We start from the raw sequence: 26,643 nt of genomic DNA on the forward strand, positions 1-26,643 counted from the left end.
TCAAGTTGTACACTGCAACAAACCTACCTCCATGATATGTTAACAGAGTTGTTTGTCCATTTGTAGTATTGATAATTTAAATTTGTATTTTTTATAAAGAACTGTATGATCTTGTTGGACCTGCGCCGGGTGGCCATATACATTAAGGCAGGGATATCACAGATATATGTGCGACATTGTGAATAATGAAACTATTTGCCAGACATTTTAACCATCGTATCAATAACTGACTGGAAGAATAAAGTTGTGTGTTCATTGCAATGTTTATAGACCGCTTCCGTGGTCTAGTGGTACAGCGTCTGCCCGGAGAGCAGAAGGTTCGGTGTTCGATGCCCGGCCGCGTCATACCACAAGACGTTAAAAGATGGTACTTGTCGTTACCCTGGCAATTGTTCGGCATTAAGGGGCCAAAGCAAGGACTGGTCGGCTTGGAGTCAGTATACAGTGCCTGAGTGGGTATGGTATCTCAGTGGGCTAGCACTGTAAACTCGGCATTAGTCTCGAAAAGTACAAGCAGCCACACATATCCATGCTTGCACGTTGCTGTATAAGTGCAATAATCTTGGACGCGACGTTAAACCCCATGTCACCTAACCCGTAATCTATATTCATGAAAGCTCTCGATCGTACCTGAGTGTGAAATAAATGATGGTTTTGTATGTGTATGTTTCGTCGTATTTTGTGTATTTTCCATGGGTTGAATAAACATGATTGGGAGCTTCAATAATAGTTACACACAAATCTCTCGTGGAATAACCATTGTTTGTTTTCAGGGTTTTATCAGTTGTCTATATTCGGTGATGGAACAATTAAACAGAAGCAAGAATGAACGCAAGCCTACGTCTCCTGAGACCACGAGGCAATTATACACATCTTGTGCTCTGTCCGCCTCCGCGGACTGGTCATAGAGCGTCTGGTAGGGGGTTCGATTCCCGTCCGTGTCCTAACAAAAGACGTTGAAAAATGTTATTTGTTGTTACCCTGCCTGCGCTCGTCATAAACGGGCATAAAACAATGACTAATCGGCTTGGAGTCAATAAACTGAGTGGGCTATCTATGTTAAAATGGGGCGGTGGGGTAGACTAGTGGTTAAAGCGTTCGTTCGTCATGCCGAAGACCCGGGTTCAATTCCCGACATGGGTACCATGTGTGAAGCCCATTTCTGGTGTCCCCCGCCGTGATTTCGGTGGAATATTGCTAAAGCGGCTTGAAACCATACTCACTCACTATGTTAAACTGTGGCATGGTATCTCATTGGGCTAGCACTATAAATCCGGTGTAAGTCTCAACTAGTACCGACCGCCTCCGTGGTCTAGTGGTAGAGCTTCCGCCCGGAAAGCGGAATGTCCGGAGTTCGATCCCCGCCCGCGCCATACCAAAAGACGTTAAAAGATGGTACTTGTTGTTACCCTGTCTGGCGCTCGGCATTAAGGGGCTAAAACAAGGACTGGTCGGCTCGGAGTCAGTATACTGTGTCTGAGTGGGGTATTCATGTTAAACTGCGGCATGGTATCACAGTGAGCTATCACTATAAATCGGCATCAGTCCGGACTAGTACAAGCAGCCACACGAACACATACACGTACATGCACGTCGCTATATAAGTGCAATAATCTTGGTCGCGACGTTAAAACCAATTTCACCTCACCTCAACTAGTACCAGCAGCTACACACATACGCGTGATGTACGTAGCTGTTTAAGTGCAATAATCCGGAACGCGACGCTGAATCTCATGTCACCTCACCTCACCTGTTCCAATGAAATACTTGAGGATATACTTCACCCCAAGGTCTGGTCACAGTGTCTATGTCATGTAATGGGCTTTTGTATTGAGTTTGGAAAGAAACGATTGTTTCTGTGTAATATGGGTAAACAGTAGACTACGGTTAAAACGAACACGTTTATAACGAACTGACGGATATAACGAACATACTTTTTGGTCCCGACTATTTGCTGTAGTTATGCTGTATATATGCATAAAACGAACTACGGTTATAACGAACTTAAATTAGGAGTCCCTTTGAGTTCGTTATAACCGTAGTTTACTGTAGATTGATTGTTTACTAACAAACAAGGTCCATACGAATGCATGAACGAGTACTATGCAGACGGTAATATTACTTATATCACCAATATAAAGATTTGGAGTTGGCTAGTTTGACCCTCAGATACGTATATGTTTTCGGTATAAGAAAGAACATCGAAAATGCGATGTTTTGAGGGATTGTGTTAGTTTTTTAACACTTGTGTTTTGTCTTGAAATAGGGATATGCTGAGTGTTGAAACAAGGTCATGAATCTATATCATTTGAAACTGTTTGCAACTATTCAGAGTTTGCGTTAATGGGTATGATACTTATAGAAAATTCGTGAAAACAGAAGAGGCGTTAAATTTCTTTCTTGAAATGAAAGTAAACACTGACGGACAACTTCCACATTCCTGGGGAAACCCCTGGGAATTCCCCAACACGAATCCGTACAGAAGCGTTGTTTCTGATCATTTAGACCCTTTAATCAGTGTTTTACTGCATGATAGTTCACGAATATCCTCGCTACGACCCATCCTAGTCAACAAAACGAACAGTCAACAAAACGATGTACATCCAAACTATCGCAGTATCCTTTCGATCCGTGAATTAACCGCAGTATCTGTTTGACACATATTCACAATCACCTTTCATTGGTCTGCCAACTGATCACTGATGGCTGAAACGTGTAGTCGCAACAGGTTCTTCGTATCTTCGAAATCACTCCCATCACGTTTATCATGACGGCCATTTTGACGTCCCGTATGTGATGAAAATGTATGACGACGCGCTGTCACTCTAGCTGACAAACTGAGGTATAAACATAGTGACATGAAAAATTATAAGAATTGACTGTCTCTTTATGTGTTGCAAGCTCCGGCGTTCATACAGTTTGGCCCTCACTCTATGAAGGTTCATACTCATATGGACTCAATTCCTAAATTGTACCTACTGTGGCTTGACACCTGTCAAACAGATGAAATTAGATACGCTAAATTCCAACATGTCATGACGGTGAGTTTGTCAGCACCACATCAGCATTCGTGGAGGAGCAGCTGCACTTTGGGTTTTCTGCAAAATTTAGAAGACACGCCATGGTGCAACTGCTATACTGTTCAAAGCCGTAGTTATTTCAATACACACGCACTCAATGTGTTATCATTCAGACGAATGAGACAAAAACGAGTCAAAGATGGTGTCAAACTGACAGCGACGGCTGCACAACATTTTCGACTTGTCATCGGAATTTTGAACTAAGTTTAGTTTCTGATGTTCCACCCGTGAAGATCCGGCGTAGAACAGGTCTTCCGCAACCCATGCTTGCCGTAAAGGCTCGTAACAGACAACTAACGGGATCGGGTGGTCAGACTCGCTGATTAGGTTGATACATGTAATCGTATCCCAATTGTGTGGATCGATGCTCATGATGTCAATCATTGGATTGTCTCGTCCAGACTTGTCTGATCATTTACAGACCGCCATCATATACCTGGAATATTGCTGAGTGCGGCGTTAAACAAAAAAACAACAGAACAAAACAACATTCCTTATTTACGGTACATATCATATCCTAGACAATTATTTTCAATTGAGTTTTTCCAAACGAGAATATTTATCTCATCCATCTGATCACCCTGTTCACCAAAAAATCGTGTACAAAAAACCAACGAATGATTTAAACATAATCCAGTTTTAAATATTCAGTTAGCATTTCCTTTAATTTTATCAAAACATTGACACTTTCCCCCTTCTGCTTATCGTTATCCTATCAGAAAAGTCTCAATTTATACATATATTAAGTAGATATTTGAGTTGTCATACTTTGTACTTCTGTGCTGGATTAAAGGACACGGAAATTCGAGACGGTTAACATGGCTATAATACAAATCACCACAAGGCCATTATGCAGTTGAAGCGTACTAATCATGTTATTGTTTGGAAACAGGCGATCGACCCGTGAATATCCGGTTCAAAGGCGACTATGCTTGTAAGACTAACGGGATCGGGTGGTCAGACTCGCTGACTTGGTTGATGCATGCTAACGTATCCCAATTGCCTGGACCGATGCTCATGATATCAATCACTGGATTATCTGGTCCAGACTCGATTATTTACTGACCATCACATAGCTGGAATATCGTTGGGTGCGACATTAAACAACAAATAAACAAAAAACAAAACAAAAAACAATTAAACAGAGTCGATCGGAATTCCAATCTGATAATTAGCTGTATCAATATTTGAAAACGTGGTAAAATAAATGTGTTAATTTTTATATCCATAAACGTGAACGTGCGTATTAATGACGATAAAGAGTCATATATCAATACATAGTAGTTACTAACTACCAGTAGTGATCGAACTGTCTTATAGAAAAGCCGATTCTTTCTCTCGTGTTGTTGCATGAATGGATTTTATCTAACATTTAATTTATGTATTTGTTTCCCGAGAATGATTTTATCAAATGTACACATTTATCCCAATCTTTTTGAATAATTTCAAATCCCCGACTGTTAATCTCCACAACACCTTGATGAAATGGGTAGTTTGACCAACGAGAAAGTACATAGCAAGGGAGGTAACTCTCAATTCTTGTTGTCCTTTCCTATGAATAGAATTTTCGATTTCCGGGTTGTGAAATGCCGTCTCCATGCACTAGATCAGCACCTAGACGAACGATAATGCACCCCTAGGTACTGTAAGGATTATATTTAACATTCTGATCATATAAAAGTTTTCTTTATGTAGATATAACGCATGACCGTTTGTGATACCTCATCTGTCATGCTTAAAGTCACTGTTTACTGGTGAATGTGGCTGATCCTTGTGGTATATGGACATTGCTGTGCAACGAAATCCGCAGTTAATTCACATGTGATTATACTTATTTGTAACACAGGATGTGCTTGTTTCCAGTCACCCCGAGTCCGCTGTATAGAGCTATCACAGCCTTCCGTGGCTAAGAGTTTCCGATTGGGCGCCACCCAGTGATAAAATAGTTTATGTTCCAACTTGTGGATATATCGATACCGGATACAGTTTGTCTCAAAGTACTGGAGGTGGGAAAGACTTTGTATTTGTTGTGCACTTTACTATAAACATAACACAATGTTGACGTTGAATGTATGTTTTGGATACTATTGTGTATGTATGATTCACGTGTCGGGATGTGTATAAGGGACTCAAAGGGTGCCCCAATGTAGTGCATGGTAGGGAAATCAAATTCCAGGGAAGGGTGCCCGTATTTGTATAAAGGTGAAAGAATACAATGTTGGTGAGTTAGGTAAAGTTGAAGAGTAAGGTGAAGTTGGTGAGTTAGGTTGAGTCGGTGAGGTATGTGAAGTGGGTGAGTTAGGTAAAGTTGGTGAGTTAGGTGAAGTTGGTGAGTTAGGTAAAGTGGGTGAGTTAGGTAAAGTTGGTGAGTTAGGTGAAGTTGGTGAGTTAGGTAAAGTTGGTGAGTTAGGTGAAGTTGGTGAGTTAGGTGAAGTTGGTGAGTTAGGTTGAGTCGGTGAGGTATGTGAAGTGGGTGAGTTAGGTAAAGTGGGTGAGTTAGGTGAAGTTGGTGAGTTAGGTTGGGTGGGTGGGTGAGTTAGGTGAATGGGTGAACACCAAGGACAGTATCTGTAATTATGGTGAGTATGTATTTCTGATTTGAACGCGATAATAAAATCTTGAGTCATTTTTGTGTAATAATAGTAGTGTTTTAATGACTAGACTCACGCAGAACCTCTCGCTGTTATGGGCATAACTTAACTGCCTACAGTATTATGAGACAACTTCATGTTCAGTCAAAACAATAGGAAAACTTTCATCCCTAAACCGTAATGAACTTATCCATGCAATGTCATTGTCAGCAAACAAGGAATAACTTTATGCTTGTAGCATTGTTTTATATATATACACAATGTAAAGTCCTGATAATTGACATTTGACCAGAGTGACACATTTTAATGCTATCACATACATATTGATAATGAGAAACATTTGATATTTGTAAAATCCTTACAATGAAGAAATGAAGTACATTTTTAACACTGGCAATAAGTATTTCAGAATGTGAAAACATATAATTGATTTTCTGTGAATATGTCTTAAATTTCAGAAACGTGTTAGATTAACCCCAAATTAATAGTTGTATCGTAATAGTGCTCACTTGTGTACAAAGTAAATGACGAAAATATATGTGTAAGTATATGGTATGTCATTGTCAGTTACACTGAAGAGCTTTTTTTGTATATATACATATATATATATGTGTGTGTGTGTGTGTGTGTGTGTGTGTGTGTGTGTGTGTGTGTGTGTGTGTGTATTTATTTTATGTGTTAATAATACACCTGTCTATATAAATACAAGCACAATGCATTTGCTCTCAGAATATCAGAGATTTTGTAAATCAACGGATGTAACTTCTGGAGGAAATAAAGAAATTCATTCATTCATTCATTAGTGCCAGCAGTAACACACTTTCAGTGGATGCATGTGAGCCGTCTGTTGTTCAGTCTATACCTGTAACTATCAAGTATACGCAAGACCTGTCTCCCTACATGCTGTGACTCAATAAACACGACACAGTGGGTTAGTCACTTGTTTTGTGGTGAAGGAATGCGACGTTCCTGATTCGATTCAGTTCCGACCGCCGAGATTAATCTGGACTATTGCATAGTGCGGCATAAAACAACATCATCTCCCACACTCCATCAGATGGAACAGCGGGACCACATACATGTTCATAACGCAGGATGCTATGTTACAGACGTTTTCACGACGACTATCAGTTTGTCAACGTCATGTCCGACAACGACGATATCCAGGCTGTTGTCATTGACAACGGATCCGGGATGTGTAAAGCCGGCTTTGCTGGGGATGACTGTCCACGTAGTGTTTTTTCATCTGTGATTGGTAATCCAAAGTACCAAGTGAGTAACCCTTTGTTGTATTTGTGTTTAAATAATTGGGAAATAAAAACATGTTTTCAGATTTGCGGGTGTTATTGGGTATTTGATGCCCGACAATTTCCTTATTTACGGTTCATATTATATCCTAGACAGTCATTTTCAATTGAGTTTTTCAAAACGAGAATATTTGTCTCATCCATCTGATCAACAACAAACATACAAACCAAACTTTCAGGCCTGCATGGCTGGACTTAATCGGGACAAGCATTACGTGGGGGATGAAGCCCAGACCAAGAGGGGTGTGCTCAGCATGGCGTATCCCATACATAACGGCATCGTCACCAACTGGGACGACATGGAACGCATCTGGAGTTACCTCTTCTACGACAATCTCCGAACAGATCCCATGGAAGTGCCTGTACTCATGACGGAGGCGCCCCTCAACCCTAAACGTAACAGAGAGAAAATGACGGAGGTAAGACCATCGCTCCTTGACCACGTAACTTGATGTTTGGGACCGATCATTTAATGTTGTGATTTCTGTGATGAGATAGAATATTTGTAAGTTCTTCAGGACAATAGTTTCTCTGAAAGGGGATGCCAAACAATTACTGAAACCCAGAAATCTATGATTGTGAGTTCGATATCCTATTTTTCCTGATTATGTTTCTAGGTTTGTCAGCACCTGTGCACGTGGGTTTCACCAAAGTAGTAAACGTTTGAGACTCACATCACTTCGGGCTTTCCTCCCACATCAGACTGACTGGAATACTGTTAAAAGCGGCGTTACTTCCCTCTCCGTCCATGTGATGAACTGTTCGTGCGCGTGGAAGCCAATCTCATTAAAATATGATCTAAGTTCTCGCTGCCGCTAAACAAAGATCTGAGGACATCCCATCTTGGAAGCATAACGGAGTGTACAGAGCATGCGTTCTTTTTACATTTATCGGCTGTTATTGTTGCGTAACAAGTTGAGAATTTACAAATTAAGTTTTCACCTTATTCGGACAAAGAGAAAATGTATTCTTTTATCACAGAAGCAATTGCATGTTTGACGGAATAGATTTTTGAGGTTGGGTGAGGAGGCGACTCAGAGACCAGACACAACAGGGGTACAACTATCCAAGGTACAATTTACCCCTTAATTACAGGTGTTAATTGGTGTTAATTAACCGGAGTGTAACAGTCGTTACCTCCTCACCTGTACCACGGTAATCCCCTCGTTCTTGGTGCTGACAGACTGGGATGTTACGAGAGGTACAAGGTCAGTACCCGAGGGCCTTGGATGAATTACCGTAGTTCTCCCAATGAGCACAAAGAGTTTTCTTTCGTTGATGGCTGTTTATGCAATCACCACAAGATTGATCACCAACTTCTGGTCACGATGGTTTATGGACTTTAGCCGCAAAGCTTCAGCCCTGGCCGAAATACTGGAGGTGGAAACTGGTGTTTTTCAGAGTAAGGTCGAGATCGTGGTGCTCAATTGGGATCCTCCAGTCTCCCCGAACCTTGGGTCTCCCTGTCTTTTTACCCCCCAGCCTACGTCAAGGTTTTACCCATTTTTTTCCTATTTCATTGGTCAAACACCTTTCCCCCCTTATCTTAGGTCGTTCTTCCCCACTCTTCTCTAATAACCAGAACCTTATTCGGACTTGCTATCATGTAACTCCTCACCCTTTGGAATTCGGCTATTTCCACCCCCCAGACCATATATGTCCAAAGTCCCTGACGTTCCCGTACCTCCCAACTCTATTTTACCCCTCTATCTATTTTTCATATGTTAATCATTTTTCGTTAATGTATATCCCTCGACCTACTGCCCTCATCCCTGGATGCTGTAGCCCTCGACCTACTGCCCTCATCCCTGGATGCTCGTGGCCAGGCATGCTCCCGTAGCCAGCTCAACTAACCAGAGCTGCCTGTATTATACGTATACATATTCCCGACTTACCGACCCCAACTCTCCCTCTTGATCTTTTATAGAATCAGAATGTATCTTAATGCTTATTACTTACTTTAATTACTTGTTAATTATCTAAATATATATTACCATTTTATGCCTATAATACAACTGTTGTATTGCTGAATATCATTCTCTCATTCTTGCAGATTCTGTTCGAGAAATTCAGCGTCCCAGGCTTCTATGTCAGTATTCAGGCGGTGCTGTCGCTGTACGCCTCAGGTCGTGGCAGTGGTATCCTGCTGGACTGTGGAGATGGTGTCACTCACACCGTGCCCATTTATGAAGGTACTGAACATTCGAGAAGAACACTCGAGTTTCCAGGCCCGTCTTGTGTTCGGTATATGTAACTGAACTTTTAGTGTGATTACTTAATGTGTTTCGTATATTTGACAAATAAATCTGATGTGACGTTATCAATATCAATATGCAAGAATCTTACGTGTTTAAATACACCTGAATATATATAATGTATTATTATTATTATTTTTTTTATTATTATTTAAAAAAAATTTTGGTAGTATTTTCAACAATTTGAATATAAATCAGTTTTATTTCAATTTATTGAGTCTTGAGAGACGATTTGTCTCTGATTCCCAGGGTACGCCCTGCCCCACGCTATACGGAGAATAAATCTCGCAGGCCGCCACATTACCTCCTACCTCCGCAGGATTCTGCACGAGAGAGGATACGACTTAAGTACTACATCAGGTGAGTCACTCCAACACAACAATTGGCTGTCTATGCCCCAGTGAGTGAATGTTGTTTGACACCTTCAGTAATATTCCATATTAGAACGGCCTGTAATATAATTTAGTCCAGACCAGATAGAATGATGATTGATAATAAACAGCTTTGCAGGGAACGATGGCAGGCTATCGCCCAGCCGGAATACCCATCCTTCTCTCATCGGAAGCATCAGTTTGAAAACATATTTTTACACGACAAATATGTGTTGTTGTTCCTTTTCACATCTCTCAAATGCCGACGCCATTTTGTAGCAGATTTGAGTAAAAATTATGTGATATCTAGGCAGTATCTGATTGGTTGTATATGTCTGACAACAATTCACACGTCAAAATTGAGTTTGAAAATACTAAAACGTTGACTAAGATATTGGTGATAATAGACGCCGATTCTATTTCACTGTTGGTCAAACACAGGTTTCAAATCCCAATAACCATCTCTGATTGAAACAGTTGATCTGACGTCCCCATCACTGTTTATAGAACAGTACTTCTTTTTCTGTCATTGTCGGCAGGCATTTTAAGATAAACGCTGATTCATAGTGTGCACTTTGACGTTCGATTCATGAAGATGCGACGTTCAATTTTAACTCTTTCACTCAATATGGGTTCTGACTGTGTTGTGTTGGCAGCTGAGTTCGAGATAGTGAGAGACATGAAGGAGAAACTCTGTTATGTGCCCCTGGACTTCAAGGCGGAGATGCAGGCAGCTGAAGTGTCTTCCTCACTTGAAGAAGATTACGAGCTCCCAGACGGGAATGTAGTAACTCTCGGCAATGAGAGGTTCCGTGCTCCAGAGTGTCTGTTCAAGCCAAAACTACTGGGTAAACTACATGAATTCATAGGCCAACGTCAGCCGTTAAGTCATATTCGTGTCGTGTCACGCAGATGTTAATTTCTGGAAGATCTCAAATATATAGCAAAGGAAGAAATGGCGAAGCTAATCTCATCTGGCGTTTCTAAAAGAGAGTATAGTACATGTAGTGTAAAGATCAATATACAAACATCTGCAAATAATATGTGTTTATCTCTTTCGTACATCAGTAACGTTATACAGACGTGCGTATTTTTTTCGATAATTCATCTCAGATGTAGACGATGATCAGCATCAGCAGCACGATCATGTGTAAGGTAGGTAAGGATAACGTCACAGCGATTGCCATTGATGAACATTCCCAATGAATGCTCAACTGTGTATTTTATGAATTTCGTCAACGTTATACCCCTTTCCCAGGCATGGAAACTCGAGGCATTCATCGGATGATTTTCAAGACCTTAAAGAAATGTGATATTGACATCAGGAAACACATGTGCAGCAACTTCATACTGTCTGGAGGCTCGACCATGTTCCCTGGTTAGTAATGACTGAACAAATAGCTACGTGTACTCTGTGAATACATAGTGAAAGGTCATTATCCCAAACCGTAGTAACACAATGTATTGTGTGTATGAAATACCATATTTATCTGAATATATATCCTTATTTCTTCCGGATTAAATAACATTATATCATAAATACATGACATTTTTTATAGATAGAAACTTCTTTTATTCTTTCTCACGACGTTTCATAGCTACTTCTTGCTCTTTTATCGGGTGAACAAAGAATAAACGAAGTATGTATTCATGTTCTTCCAACTTCTAAATGCCTATGTAAAACAACATTATATTATTTCCGTCGAATGAAATAACACTTTTGACCTCGTGTTTTCTGCCGGATTGACACAATGACTTCTAGGCTAATACCCAGGCAGTTCATATGGACACTGAATATTTATACACACGTGAGTAAATTTGCTTACAGGAGCATACAGTAAACTACGGTTATAACGAACACGCTTATAACGAACTGACGGAAGGGACTACTAATTTTTTGTTCGTTATAACCGTAGTTTGTTATAAGCATATATACAGCATAACTACAACAAATAGTCGGGACCAAAAAAGTAAGTTCGTTATATCCCGGCCGTCAGTTCGTTATAAGCGTGTTCGTAATAACCGTTGTTTACTGTATATAACATTTGGCTTTTCGAGTCAAAGGTCACCCCATGAGATAAACATTATTTGACACGAACAGCCAAAGATCCCCCATATATAGTAATGTACCGTTTAGGTCAACGACTTAAAGCTATCCCGCAGCATTTCTACAATGAAGGGATATGACTGATACACTCTGTAAAAAACTTACTTACTTAAGTTGGAGATTTTACGTGCGCTTTCCGACTGTCAAAAGCGTTGTGAAGCTTAAATAACTACTGCTAAACCTGCGGGGACTATACCCCGTTCACATGCGCCTCTGTACACATGTGTGTATATGTGTATACGTGTGTACACATACAAACGTGAGTATACTTGTCATGTGAACGCGTTTACTCATGTGTGTATATTTACACCAGGAGCAAATTTGCATCATGTCTGGAGCGGGTGCAAATATAAATGTAAATTTGCACTGTGTGTATATGTTGCAATGTGAACGTTTATGTCAACGTAAGAGGATGATCAAATTAATATCTGTTCTTTTGCCAACAACAAACAAATTGTCAACAGTTGCCAACTTTTGCTCGTGTAAATACAGTTAACTACAGTTAAAACGAACTCAAAGGGACTACTAATTTTAGTTCGTTATAACCGTAGTTCGTTATAAGCATATATACAGCATAACTACAGCAAATAGTCGGGACCAAAAATGTAAGTTCGTTTTATCCCGGCCGTCAGTTCGTTATAAGCGTGTTCGTAATAACCGTTGTTTACTGTATATAACAGTTGGCTTTTCTTGTCAAAGGTCACACCATGAGATAAACATTATTTGACACGAACAGCCAAAGATCCCCCATATATAGTAATGTACCGTTTAGGTCAACGACTTAGAGCTATCCCGCAGCATTTCTACAATGAAGGGATATGACTGATACACTCTGTAAAAAACTTACTTACTTAAGTTGGAGATTTTACGTGCGCTTTCCGACTGTCAAAAGCGTTGTGAAGCTTAAATAACTACTGCTAAACCTGCGGGGACTATACCCCGTTCACATGCGCCTCTGTGCGCGTGTGTGTATATGTGTATACGTGTGTAGACATACAAACGTGAGTATACTTGTCATGTGAACGCGTTTACGCATGTGTGTATATTTACACCAGGAGCAAATTTGCATCATGTCTGGAGCGGGTGCAAATATATATGTAAATTTGCACTGTGTGTATATGTTGCAATGTGAACGTTTATGTCAACGTAAGAGGATGATCTAATTAATATCTGTTCTTTTGCCAACAACAAACAAATTGTCAACAGTTGCCAACTCTTATGCGTATATACAGAGTTGATCGGGCGGTGTTTTCTTTTGGTTTCAAGGAGTAAAAACTTTGTGTACAAATTAAATCAAGCACATGTTGCTTCACACGAAAAAGTTCGGTGAAGTAACGCCCTTCTCATTCAACTTTGATTGGAAAACAACCTGGTTTGTGTTGAAAGTCGTGAACAGACTGACGAATATTTGTGCCTTACACAATTTACATCCTTTATTTACACTCCTTAGATGCTTTTCATGTGAACGCATAGTAAATATACATACATGCACGTATGTATAGTTACAAATGTGTAAAATTACTTACGTTAGTAAATGTTGTGCATGTGAACGGGGTATAAGACACTGTATATAGAGGGTACCTTAAAAAAAACCTTGTCAGGCTTTTTTCTTCATCATGGTTTTCTGATTACATTCCAGGTATAACTGAGCGGCTGACTAAGGAACTTACTAAACTGGTGCCGAAAACTATGAAAGTGAAGGTGGTTGCTCCCCCTGAGCGAAAATACTCAGTGTGGATTGGTGGCTCCATCTTAGCCTCGCTTTCAACTTTCCAACAAATGTGGATCACAAAGGAAGAGTACGATGAATTTGGACCTACCATAGTCCACAGGAAGTGTTTGTGAGGTCTTCAGACGTTTTTGTAAGGTCCTAAGTCTGGGGGATCAACAGGAAGCGTTTGTAAAGATCTACAGGAATTGTTGAGGGATCCATAGAAAGTTTTTGTAAAGGTCCACAGGAAGTGTTTGTGGGATCCACAGAAAGAGTTTGTAAAGGTACACAGGAAGCGTTTGTGGGATCCACAGAAAGAGTTTGTAAAGGTACACAGGAAGTGTTTGTGGGATCCACAGAAAGAGTTTGTAAAGGTACACAGGAAGTGTTTGTGGGATCCACAGAAAGTGTTCGTAAAGGACCACAGGAAGTGTTTGTGGGATCCACAGTGTTATGTTTGTGATGCCCACAGGAAGGGTTTGTGAGGTCAACAGGAAGAGTTTGTGTGGTCCACCGGTAGTGTTTGTTGAGTCCACTCAAACACTCACTCGTGAGGTTAGAACTGCTGAGTAAACACTAGCAATGGAATACTGATTCACGATTATTTGGGGACTATAACTTAATTGCCAGAGGAAATGGTGAATGAATCTATACCCATTGCTTACCACAATGGCAGAGACTATCATTATTCGAATCTCTTTATTCTATATATATTGTATCAATGATAAATGAACCATGACCATTTTATATTCGTGGCGGAAGAAGGTGAACAAGTGATCATAATCCAGGAAGCATACTTTACATGTAATTAATTATCTTCGTCAAGGTATTTTTGTGTTCATTAAATGTCTATATTGATGGACTCTCACTATCTTTCCTGTAAAATATATGGTTGAATTATATTTTTATCGTTTTTCAGCTGAAGTAAACGGGTTTTTTCAAAGATGGATTTGTTTTCGATTTTTAATTAGAGTTGCAATAATAGTAATACACAAGTCTTCATGTAATAAACACTGTTGATTAATAACGTCGATACATGAATTAGATGTATGGACGAATGTGATCGATGTAATGAAAGTTAAGTCAGGGTGTCTGTCTGTGACCGAGTCTTAAAACTAGCCAGTTCACCAGTTAACTAACATTCTGTGAACTAAGTGAGTGATTGAGCTGGGTTTAACGCCGCTTTTTAACAATAGTCCAGTTATATCGCGGCGTGTCAGCTTAATGTTGGAGGAGAGCCCGAAGTGATGCAGGTCTCAGACGGTTACCACTTCGGTGAAACCCGTGAGCACGGGAATGGTGCTGACAAACCTAGAAACACAATCGGGGCGAACCGGGATTCGAACCCACAATCATATGTTTCTGGCGTGGCCAAGGGACGTAACTCTGCACAGCGAATCGCGGCGCTTAGACAACTGGGCCACCCGTGCCTTCTGTGAACTAAGAATGAGTGAGTAAGTGATAGGGGTTGACAGACACCTAACTTACAGAAGAACTTGGCTCTTGGTCACATTGCCAATTTCATATCTTTTGCGAGATGTTGTCCAGAGATGGTTTCTGTGAAATACTGGCAAGCTCCAACATCTACATACATAACAGTTTCATTTTAATGGCGAGCATGTGTTTTAAAGAGTCCAAAGTACACCGGAATGTTTGATTGTTGTTTAACCCCGCACTCAGCAATGTTCCAGCTATATGACGACAGTCTGTAAACAATCAAGGCTGGACCAGACAATCCAGTGGTTGACATCATGAGTATCGATCATAGAGATACGGTGACATGCAATCTATTAAGTCACCAAGTCGCCTCTTTCAAGAAACATAGGTTGCTTTTGACCTATATTATTACCCCAAGTTCCCAAGAATGCCGACATGTCAAGTGAGTGAGTGATTGAGTTGGGTTTAACGCCGCTTTTAACAGTATTGGTGCTGACAAACCCGACATGTCAAGAGAACATTTGACTATGTGTAGTTTCTGATCTTTTTTCGGCGCGCACTCCTTATGTGCGGTAGTTATTGAGGAATATAAACATAAGTGTGTATTTAACGTACAGCTGGGCTGTGAATTTAACCACTGTAAATTTAATTTGGAACTGAATACGCAACTGTTTCAATCAGATGTGGTTTATGTGATTTAAAACCTTTGATCAATCAAAATCGAGTATTTCTGAAATTCATGGTACTAGAGATTTTCAACTGGGGTTACAAGACGACATTTGTTTTACCTCATTCAACTTATCGCACTGTTAAAAGTCTTTCTATTATATTTGAAACCTACCTCGGTGAATACGGTATTTACAATCCAAATAATACTGGTATTTCGGTCATGTCCCACCAAAACAGGAACCTTCTCCCGCGGCTGATAATCGGTATTTTATGACAAGAATCTGGTTATAAAACTGTACAGTATATACAGCTGAATATCCAATGTAGATCCTAATGGTACATTTAAAAGCAGTCACGACTAATCTATTCTTCAATTTTTTAATGTGCCAAGAGGTGTAAAGTAATATAGCAGTCAGTCTTCAAGACATATATCGGTTTGCAACACATGTTTGAAATTTAATTAAAGGCTTTTGAAACAAACACTGTCACATTTCAAAACTTAAAACGTAGCAAACAACAATCAAAACATAACATTTATCAACAAAAGGCTGAGACTTGAACGTCAGTCACGACCAACTCTATGCGCTGAATAATGTATGCGTGTATGCAAAACCTGAGAATTTCATACACTTTCGGGAACAGATCACCGCCCAGTATCAAATGACTGGCCCCTTGGAACACCTGTGTCGGATAGAATGACATGACAATTAGCACATATACAATATATTGGTTCACGCTGCCACTTTAAAGTTGATGCCATAGTTTTGTCTTCTATTCTGATAACTGTATCCATATTTGGCAAAGTGGTAGAACAATCGTGTTAATTTCGTCATCTACAAATGGCGGTGGCTCGCACGCAGTTGGCCTACTGATTATAAATGAACCTGATAGTGTGTGTCCTTTCCCCGATATTGATTTTATTAAAATGTTTTGAATTGACTAAAATTTCAAATTCCGAATGTTATTTTTCACAACGCTGTAATTGGATGGGTAGTTTGAGTCTATGAATTATTACAACATAGTTTTCTCTCAGGTCTTTGGTTTTCTCTCCTCTACAATAAAAATAAATAACTTTCCTTATCCTGATGTCATAATAGATACAACCCTAGACTTGCTTTCATATAAATCGTTATTGGTTTTGTTTTCATAAGATATAAACATACCACAGTCGGGGTGTAGGACTAGTTTGAGCAGGTACCATAGAACATATTTATGGTATCTGGTTTGAGGTATTCATATCGAGATTGAACATACCAAGGGAGGTAACTCTCATTTGTTGTTGACCTTGCTATAAATAGTTCATCTAGTTTTTCGAGTTGTGCAACGCACACACACTTTCTCACTTTAGCGAACGACCGGGCATTCGTCATACAAGCCAAGCTACAGTAAGCATTATCTCTATAGTACAATACAGATATTACTTTAAGCAGATATTACGCATCAATACATATATATGTGACCTATACTCCAAAATGCTTGGGGGTATCACTGTAAGTTGACACTGCAAGTAATGAAGCCTTGACCGATCGTTGGCTTTTCCGGGCCAGTGAAACCAGGAGCTGATTTTATAACATGAAATGGTACATAGCAAGGGAGGTAACTCTAATTTCTTGATTTCCTTAAAATAAAGGTTTCGTTTCCGGGTTGTGCAACGCCGTTCCCATGCACTTTATGAAAACTTTGGCGGACAGTCACACACCCCTAGGTACTGTAAGGGTGTTCTATTTAGTACTTCATATCAATCTAATCATGAAAAGTTTTTATGTGCATACAACGCATGAACTATTGTGATACCTACTCCGTCATGTGTAGATGTATAACTGTTCACTGGTTAGGCAGTGGCTGATCCTCATGGTGAACAGGCAACTGTGCAACGAAATCGGCAGCTAATCGTACCACTTGCGATTATACTTATTCATAACACAGGATGTGTTTGTTTACAGTCACCCCGAGTCATGTACAGGGCTTGCACTGCCTTAAATGGCGAAGACTTTGAGTCATCAATCGACTACGCCTTGATATAAATAGATTATTACCTACCTGTCTGTGGGAATATCGATACCAGAAACAGTTGATCGCAAAGTGTTGGGGGTAAGGAAATCGTCGTATCTGTTGTGTGCCGTGTTTTTACTATTAACATGAGACAATTATGACTAGATTTAGAATACCGAATGGAGAAGTAAACATTGGTTGTATTTGATATTGTGCTTATTGCGTATGCACGTAACAGTGAAAGACAGGTAAGGAATGTGTGTGAATGTTGAATGTGGAATGCGGACAAGGATCCGCTGTCTGGTGCCCACATATGTATAACTGCTTTTAGCAATATTCCAGCAATATCAAGGCGGGGGACACCAGAAATGGGCTTCACATTGTAACCATTGTGGAGAATCAAACCCGGGCCTTCAGCGTTACGATCGAACGCCTTAACCACAAGGCTACCCCACCATTTCTGTATCAAGGTGTAAGGATTGTATGTGTAATTAGGGCCAGTATTTATTACGAAATTTAATTTGACAAGAAAAAACTTGACTTACCTGTCGTGTAATAGAAGCAGTATTTGAATAAGTAGATTTAGCTTACCAGTACGCCTCGCGATATACGTGGAGCTGTACTTGCTGATTGACAGAATAACGTAACATATTGAAAATAATTCCGTTAGACATAAAATTATGTCAGTAAGGTCCCTCTGAAACAGTCGGTTAAATACATTTCTTGAATGAATTTAAACACTATAGAGAGAACTACAAGGATTAGAGACTGTATGTCATTATGTCCTGATAAGACGAACAGGACGTAATGAACATGAACGAGAACAGTGGGACTCACTCAGTCCCGTCTCATGTACATTTAGAAGGTTGCTATGTTACAGACGTCTCTACGACGACGATCAGCTTATCAACACCATGTCCGACGACGATGATATAATCCCTGTCGTCATTGACAACGGATCCGGGATGTGTAAAGCTGGCTTTGCTGGGAATGACGCTCCGCGATGTGTGATTTCGTCTTTGACTGGTAAACCGAAATATGAAGTGAGTCATCCTTGGTTTTATTGACGGCAATGTATTTGATCACGGTGTACTCCGGAATCCGATTAACACAAGAAAGTTTGAACTCCAAATATGAGGTGGCAACAACTGAAACGTTTCTACACGAATTACTGTCTTTTCCAGAATACTTTTCCAGTGTCCTGTACTTGTTCTCAGAGGTGATTCAAATGTGGATTGGGTTAGCGTGTGTCATGGTACAGGATGCCTGCAATCGGTCAGCGTTTCACCCGTCCGAGATTCGATTACCCAAAGGCCATCGTATCGTAACTGGAATTTGGCTGACTCCTCAGTGTTATGATATTCAATTACACATTCTAGAGTACATGTAGTGTTTCCGACGCTGAGTCAACTCCGAACCCCGAATTTGTACCGCCTATGCGAATAATTTGTTATTGATGTCAGTCATAAAGAGATTCTGTTTCGTTTCTTTACCACTTCGGTTCCAAAATCACAAATTGTCCAAACACACACGTATTCCTCCGACGGTGTTCCCCTTTGTTTGTAGATGCTACGGCGTTTAGAAATGCCCAAAACTATTTACAAGCGATGCCTTTTAATATTTCCACTCGGAATTGTCCGTTTAGGTTCGCTCGTAGCAAGAATATAGACACCTCGTTGCTAATTGGCTGGTTGAAAAGTTCAACTCACGAATTCTCCCACGGAGTGTTTGTCAGATCTTTACGCAAAGATTGTCGTGTCCTAGCGAATTATCTGACTTTAATGAGATTGCAATACAACACCGTCGTTAGAGATGCTGCTGTGTGTTACAGGCGTACATGGTGGGACTAAGGAGGGACCAGTACGTGGGGGATGAAGCCCAGACCAAGAGAGGTGTGCTCAGCATGGCGTATCCCATACACAACGGCATCGTCACTAACTGGGACGACATGGAACGCATCTGGAATCACGTGTACTTCAAGGAGCTACGAGCACATCCTATAGATCAGCCAGTACTCATGACGGAGGCGCCCCTCAACCCTAAACGTAACAGAGAGAAAATGACGGAGGTAAGACCATCGCTCCTGGACCATTATGGGTGGATTTTTAAAACTTTCTAATTACCATTTAGAAACTATTAATGTTCGCACCAGTGTATCTATTATTCGTGTGTTCTGTGTTTGACAACGTTTTCACTTCTGTTCGAAGCGAGTGCACATGTTGAGATTGGGCCGACCAAAACGAACTCACACTCCTTACACTGAATACACAAATCTTTTAGAAAGTGGTCAAATTCAACAAACGTACAAGAGTACAAATTCTAGTAATGTTGGATTGTCCAATAAAAAAGTACGAGAATTTGAAGACTTTTGTCTTGGGTGTGGAGGGGACTAAGATACCCAACACGGCTGGCAGCCATGATGTAGCTGTTATATTGCTGAAACTCATTCACTCATTCTTGCAGATTCTGTTCGAGAAATTCAGCGTCCCAGGCTTCTATGTCAGTATTCAGGCGGTGCTGTCGCTGTACGCCTCAGGCCGTGGCAGTGGTATCCTGCTGGACTGTGGAGATGGTGTCACTCACACCGTGCCCATTTATGAAGGTACTGAACATTCGAGAAGAACACTCGAGTTTCCAGGCGCGTCTTGTTAGGTCCTGATAATTACCACCTACAGATGGACCGTGACTATGATCTGAATGTGTTTCCTGCGATATGTCAAGACATGTGTGACAAGTAAACTAGGTTTGATGCAATCGGTATAAGTATACGAGATCACTAACATCACAATACAACGTGGGGATTATCGTCAATATATAGGCCAACACGTCTCATGCGTACAGACACACTTTTTTGCTTTGAGAGAGAGAGAGAGAGAGAGAGAGAGAGAGAGAGATGGTTTCAGCCACCCTTCGCACATTATTATCGTTATTTTCTTTGTATGTTTAGAATGCATTTGGAATATTCAGTTAAGTTTCATCAGCTCCAATCTCTGCTTCCCAGGGTATGCCCTGCCCCACGCTATCCGAAGAATGAATCTCGCAGGTCACCACATAACCTCCTACCTCCGCAGGATTCTACACGAGAGAGGATACGACTTTACTTCCACAGGTGACTTGTCAAGACCTTACAGCAATTGCTTCAGTGTTTTTACGTCACTGTCAGCAATATTCCATATCATCGCAGCCTGTAAATAATTGGGGAGTCTGGACCAGATAACCTCATGGTTGATTGTGAGCAACGTGTGCGACCATGCTTGTCATGAGTAACCATGTTGTACCAGCATCTTATTTTGTTCCATTTATGAACTTCAGTTCATACCTTAATGTATCATATTGGTCCTGAATTCAAAATTTAGAGGGGGCACGGGTGGCCCAGTCGTCTAAGGCGCCGCGATTCGCTGTGCAGAGTTGTGTCCCTTGGACACGCCAGAAACCTATGATTGTGGGTTCGAATCCCGGTTCGCCCCGATTATGTTTCTAGGTTTGTCAGCACCATACCCGTGCTCGTGGGTTTCACCGAAGTGGTAAACGTCTGAGACCTGCATCACTTCGGGCTTTCCTCCCACATTAAGCTGACACGCCGCGATATAACTGGAATACTGTTAAAAGCGGCGTTAAACCAAACTCACTCACTCACTCAAAATTTAGAATAAAATAATATATCATGATACGTGTCGCAATACATCTTCTCGAGGCAAGCGTATCCACTAGCCTGTATCAAGCCTAGTTTCAACACAAGACTTTCATAAAAAGGCTAGTGGACGTTCTTGTCTCGGGAAGATGATCCTAATAACGCTTTATGACCGCAGAATATTGTAATACACTTTAAACCTCCAATACCAGTCCCTATCGACAAGCATAGGTTACTGGTTGTTTGATGATCGATTCACAACTCGATGAATCTAAATATGACCGTCAATCTCTAGAAGATGCTTCAATTAACCAATTAACTTTGAGAATTGCTAAAGTTAAATATACAAGCATCGGACAGTTACACTCGATAGTTCAAATCGTTTCGCTGACATTAAGGAACCATCAGTTCAGGGTAACTACCCGAGGTTCACGTTTAACTCTTTCATTCAATATGGGATCTGACTGTGTTGTGTTGGCAGCTGAGTTCGAGATAGTGAGAGACATGAAGGAGAAACTCTGTTATGTGCCCTTGGACTTCAAGGCGGAGATGCAGGCAGCGGAAGAGTCTTCCTCACTTGAAAAAGATTACGAGCTCCCAGACGGGAATGTAGTAACTCTCGGCAATGAGAGGTTCCGTGCTCCAGAGTGTCTGTTCAAGCCAAAACTACTGGGTATTGTCATATTGTCACATTCGTTTATAGAAAAAAGCTCTCTGTTGTCCTCAAAACTGTTATTCTATTTGTAGATTTCTATCATGTTTCCAGCACAAAATGTGTTACCACACATCCCGTTAAAACACCTACTTTGTATTTTGTAATCTTTAAATGTACGTATAATGATTTAATATGCCAACCGACAATTACCGAAGGGAATCTATAAATATTTGCTTCCTCGGTAATACGGCCCCCAAATCAGCGGTTTCAATTTGAGGGGGTTTATCGTGAATTGATAACCTCTCAATGATCATAATCAAATAATTTCAAAATTCATGGTAGATTTGCATATAATTCATTTTATCTCTCTTGTACATCAGTAACAATATATAGGCATAAATGATATTCCAAAGCGATTGATAATGCTGACATTCTGTAATTGATATACGATTTGTGTACATTACGTACTCTCTTCCTAGGCATGGAAAGTCGAGGCATTCACGAGATGATGTTCAAGACTTTAAAGAAATGTGATATTGACATAAGGGGAGACATGTGCGCCAACTTCATTCTGTCTGGAGGCTCGACCATGTTCCCTGGTGAGTAAGGGACCGATCATTTGTTATTCTTGGTGGGGGGCTCTGAAGTGTTTAGAGGTATATGTGTTTGACTAATGTTTAACTGTGTGAAATCTTGTTATCATGACTCCAGTAAATGGATATATGGTCTGTAAGGGTTTAATATTATAGTAGAACCCTTATGCAAGATTTCACCCAATAACCGCATCCTGGTTGTTTTTAACATGCGGAGTTTTCGATATACTTCCTTTATTCTTGAAGAGTTACTGGAAATTGAACGTCCAGTCTTGACTGTAATGTTGCTTGATGGATAACACGACCGAACGCAGCAGGACCTTCTTTGGTAGTGGTCAGGTTAATGAACGCATTGTATTTTGGATATGCTTAAGGGATTGACGCGTTACTAGTCTCTCGGAAGATCCTCATAATCTTTTCATAAACATCATTGACTGGATGTACAAGATAGCAACGCTATCAATCGCAAAGAACAATGGAATACGAAGCGTGGTTTATTTCACGATAAGACATTGCTCTATCATGACGTCATTTCTTGGAGATTCGAATAGGCGCTCGCAACGTCATATATTGGACGACGTTATTTTTGAGAGGTAAGTATCAAGTAAGTTGTTCCCCATAGATGTAGCTGGGCCAAGCAGATAAACGCAGTGGCCGAACTATCGCCACTCATGATTTATTCTCCCTGCAGTTTTTTATTGTACGACAAACAACGACCACGATGTCGTATATTTCTTCAGTAAAATTGGAAAGTTAGTTGAAGTCTCGTATTTCTAGGATCCACTTGTAGTGGATTATGATGCTTGCCCTGACAGAATCAAACCCTCAGCCTTTCCTGCACCATAGGACTGCAACGCGCAGACTTTCCAATCAGGCGTGCTAAATCTGCAGTGACTATTACGGTGACGCGGTACATTGAAGATACTTTCAAGTATCCAGAAAACGTCAGGTTCAGAGAATTGTTTCTTCGTCATGTTTTTTTCTGATTACGTTCCAGGTATTTCTGAGCGGCTGACTAAGGAACTTATTAAACTGGTGCCGAAAACTATGAAAGTGAAGGTGGTTGCTCCACCTGAGCGAAAATTCAATGTTTGGATTGGTGGCTCCATCTTAGCCTCGCTTTCAACTTTCCAACAAATGTGGATCACAAAGCAAGAGTACGATGAATATGGACCTACGATAGTCCACAGGAAGTGTTTGTGAGGCCTACAGGATTTGTTTATAGGGTCCACATGACGACTTTTTGGGGTCCACAGGTAGTGTTTGTGAGGTTCACGGGTAGTGTTTGTGGAGTCCATAGGTTGTTTGTGTGTTGAATCCACAAATAGTGCCTGTGAGGTCCACAGGAAGTGTTTGTGAGGTTCACAGCTAGTGTTTGTGAGGTCCACAGGAAGTGTTTGTGAGGTCCACAGGAAGTGTTTGTGAGGTTCACAGCTAGTGTTTGTGAGCGTCACGTGAGAATGTGTTAGGTCCCCGGGAAGTGTTTCAGAGCTCCATATGTTTATGGAGTCCACAGGAAGAGTTCTTGAGGTCAAAATGTAATGTTTGTAAGGTCGTCAGATATATAGTTTAAGATCAAATCTACGATAACGAGTGTTAGGTTTTATCATAATCGATACATGTGACCACCAGGAGAAATGAGACCTTATATGTGCTGGGATACAATTGGACTGTGACGTCATAAAGAGGGACATTAGCCTGCAAGGAGAGCGGGGCGCCTGTTGTTCGATCCCCTAGCTTCGTCATACCAAAAGACGTTAAATACTGGTACTTGTTGTTACACTGCCTTCTACCCGGGACAAAGAGGGATTGAACATGGACTGGTCGGCTCGGATTATACTGTGTCTGATTGGAGGATTCATATTAAACTGCAGCATGGTAACTCAGTTGGCTAGCACTATAAACCGGCAGGACTAGTGCTAATGTATATATGTATATATACGTGTTAGAGAAGGTAAAAATGTAAAAAATGTAAACTTATCTTGTTATTACTTATTTTGTCTAGGTATTATACAACAAGCATGATAAATCGAACTGTCATATACGGGTCTCTATCCTGAGCACCGTACCATGTAATCATGTTCCAAGGGGTGTAGCTAAACACGTAGCTAAAGAAACTGTGACTATGCTACGTACGCACGTTCAATATTTGTGCATATGTGTCATTTTGTAATTTTGTAATATGCATTGTGAAGGATAAATAAAGCTCTTTCGAAAAATAAGAACTGTTTCATATTCAGGTTCACAACGGGTATAAAAAAATATTTCGTCACGATATGGCTGAAATATTGCCGATGTGACGTAAAGCATAAACTCACTCACTCATAAAAAGATACTTATATTCCTGTTGAGCTCATGCCGACATACGACATGAAACGTCTATTTTTGGATAGCAACTATTTTTGCTGTTCGGAATACGAGACCGCCTCCGTGTTCTGGTGGTACAACGTCTGCCCGTAGAGCGGAAGGTCGAGAGTTCGATCCCTGGCCGCGCCATACCAAAAGATATGGTACTTGTTGACCTGCCGGGCGCTCGGCAAAAAAAAGGGGCAAAACAAGGACTGGTAGGCTCGGAGTCAGTATACTGTGTCTGAGTGGGGTATTCATGTTTAACTGCGGCATGGTTTCTCATTAGGTTAGCACTATAAAATTGGCATTAGTCCTTACTAGTACAAGCAGCCAGACACACACATGCACGTCGCTATATGAGTGCAATAATCTTGGACACGACGTTATACATCATTTCACCTCACCAAGGAGTAAGATTGTCGGACATCTTCTTGCCCCGTCTTCATGCCAATGCCAAAGACCAAAGACGGTTCTGGAACAGCACAGCTAGCACTACAGTCATGTGGTAATGGCAAAATTGTAATGACTCTCAATATATGGCAGATGTAGATTTCAAATTTAAGCCCCTGGATTATCAACGCCACCAAGAGCATATCAGAAAACACCAGTTACGTCTTGCTAACAAGCGACACCCACAGACCTTTGTTCAAGAAAATACTCTACCTTAAGTCCTCGCCCAAACGAGTTGTGTTATGAGTTTATTTTAACAGTCTCCCATAAATCCGGAAGGTGCCGTGGCTTGTATGTTTTATATGTTACTATTTTACTTGTTTATTCCTGACTTTTATAAACAAACTTTCTGTCTGGAGGATGTTACTTCGCGACAATTGAATTTAGGATGAATATAATCGGTCCTTTTTCTGAAAGAAATTGTAAATATACAAATATAGAGCAGTAATAGAAAAGCTGGTCTCGAGCTCCGCACCAATGCTTTTTGTGTTTTAGTTAAATCATGTATCCACAAAGTAAGCTTATAACATGAACATATTTGTTATATCCTCTTCATCCGCGACATTCCGGGGTAGAATAGGTCTTATGCAACCCATGCCTGTCGTAAAAGGCGACTATGCTTGTCTTAAGAGGCGACTAACGGGATCGGGTGGTCAGACTCGCTGACTTGGTTGATACATGTCATCGTATCCCAATTGTGGGGTTCGATGCTCATGATGTCAATCCCTGGATTTTCCGGTCCAGATTTGATTATTTACAGACCGCCGTCATATAGCTGGAATATTTTTTAGTGCGGCGTGCTTTACATTTTTTCACATATGCACGTGACTCCTTTGTTGTCTGATACACGATATTATGTCCAAAGGCAGCCTGGTAATTAATCTTCCTCCAGGCGCCAAACAACCTGCACACCAGTACGACTCTGCATGTTAATACCTTGTCTTAAAGTGCACTAATTCTTTTATTCAGTGCAGATGGAGGCCATCGACCAATGGTACATAATATAGTACAGTACACAGCTCATACAGCAGGACACGGGAAACAAAATTGGGCAGCAAAAGTTAAAAACATGTTATACGAATGTGGATATGGTTATATTTGGTCACAGCAACATGTAGATATGCCACAACATTTCTTCTCCCGTTTGACACAGACTTAAAAGTTATGAACATTCAAAAATGGCATGGTTCTTTGTCCAGTTCTAGAAAAGCAAACTACCACACTACATTTAAGACTACTAGTATACTAGAACCTTATCTATTAAGTGTAAAATTACATAAGTTTAGAACAGCTCTTTCTCGATTCCGTTGTGGCTCACATGATCTATTTAATGAAACAGACATATATGAAGGTATTGCAAGAGAACACAGACTTTGTAGGATTTGTAAAACTGATTGTACTGAAGACGAATATCACTTTTTATGTGTATGTCCAGTGTATGAAGA

At 40.6% G+C, this 26,643-nt stretch overlaps 1 protein-coding gene across 1 annotated transcript; it reads left to right on the plus strand.

The window, feature by feature from the left end:
• Positions 1–6,364: 6,364 nt before the first annotated feature.
• On the plus strand, positions 6,365–24,589 carry LOC139443795 (uncharacterized). Its single transcript, XM_071224710.1, has 16 exons — positions 6,365–6,943; positions 7,158–7,397; positions 9,032–9,170; positions 9,483–9,593; positions 10,261–10,452; positions 10,863–10,982; positions 13,351–13,552; positions 17,159–17,233; positions 18,401–18,563; positions 19,352–19,588; positions 19,984–20,122; positions 20,522–20,629; positions 21,633–21,824; positions 22,286–22,405; positions 23,397–23,737; positions 23,804–24,589. Exons 1-15 carry the CDS (start codon positions 6,767–6,769, stop codon positions 23,600–23,602), a joined length of 2,421 nt encoding a protein of 806 aa, XP_071080811.1. The 5' UTR covers positions 6,365–6,766; the 3' UTR covers positions 23,603–23,737; positions 23,804–24,589.
• Positions 24,590–26,643: the final 2,054 nt, after the last annotated feature.

The sequence above is a fragment of the Haliotis cracherodii genome, unplaced genomic scaffold, assembly GCF_022045235.1.
Source record: "Haliotis cracherodii isolate W230 unplaced genomic scaffold, xgHalCrac1.p SCAF_5, whole genome shotgun sequence".
Lineage (NCBI taxonomy): Eukaryota > Metazoa > Mollusca > Gastropoda > Lepetellida > Haliotidae > Haliotis > Haliotis cracherodii.

What these genes read in the sequence shown, in the direction of transcription:
- LOC139443795 (XM_071224710.1), top strand. Translation starts at nt 6,767, where the DNA reads ATGCTATGTTACAGACGTTTTCACGACGACTATCAGTTTGTCAACGTC. An exon ending in CGACTTAAGTACTACATCAG is followed by an intron (nt 9,594 to 10,260) that starts GTGAGTCACTCC and finishes TTGTGTTGGCAG; the next exon opens with CTGAGTTCGAGATAGTGAGA. An exon ending in GTTCAAGCCAAAACTACTGG is followed by an intron (nt 21,825 to 22,285) that starts GTATTGTCATAT and finishes CTCTCTTCCTAG; the next exon opens with GCATGGAAAGTCGAGGCATT.